At 42.1% G+C, this 525-nt stretch overlaps 1 protein-coding gene across 1 annotated transcript; it reads right to left on the reverse strand.

The window, feature by feature from the left end:
• Positions 1-21: 21 nt before the first annotated feature.
• On the reverse strand, positions 22-287 carry JH06_5866 (phenylalanyl-tRNA synthetase; the record flags this gene model as incomplete). The annotated part of the gene is made up of 2 exons (XM_014669113.1): positions 22-222; positions 255-287. The coding sequence occupies 2 exons, from the start codon at positions 285-287 to the stop codon at positions 22-24; spliced, it is 234 nt and encodes a 77-aa protein (XP_014524599.1).
• Positions 288-525: the final 238 nt, after the last annotated feature.

The raw sequence follows: 525 nt of genomic DNA on the forward strand, positions 1-525 counted from the left end.
CACCTGTAAGCTGTATCCATCTCAAAATCTACCAGGACTTCCATGCTGAATCACAGAATGAGCTTCTTCAGTCAATTCCCAGAATTGTTGTGAGAGTTGTTCTGTTGCAATTAGGAGATCTGCTTCCAGCGATTTTATTACACCAACAACGGCTTGATGATCAGCATGCAGAGAGAGGGCAAAATCATAGGAATTGTCAATCACCTGCTTTTCATCCAGAGCCTACACAATCAATCGCTCTGCTATGTTGCTACTTTCAGTAACGTGCTTTCGAGATTTTCAGTCATTCCTAGGAATGTTTTAGTAATTATTAGGCGTTTCGGCATGAGGGTACCATCGTGCCACTCTTAGGCAGGTTCAATACTACGAATATTGTAGAAACAAACATCCTCGTCAACTTTATAGGGTACATAGAAATAAAATTATAACTGACAGTGGTCATTGGTGCAGAACGAGACAGCATCTGGGAACAGTTGACCTACTCCCTGTTCCTTCTCTTCCTCTTCCTCGGTGAACAACTTCCTT

The sequence above is a fragment of the Blastocystis sp. subtype 4 genome, assembly GCF_000743755.1.
Source record: "Blastocystis sp. subtype 4 strain WR1 chromosome Unknown seqid_1267, whole genome shotgun sequence".
NCBI lineage: Eukaryota > Bigyra > Opalinata > Blastocystidae > Blastocystis > Blastocystis sp. subtype 4.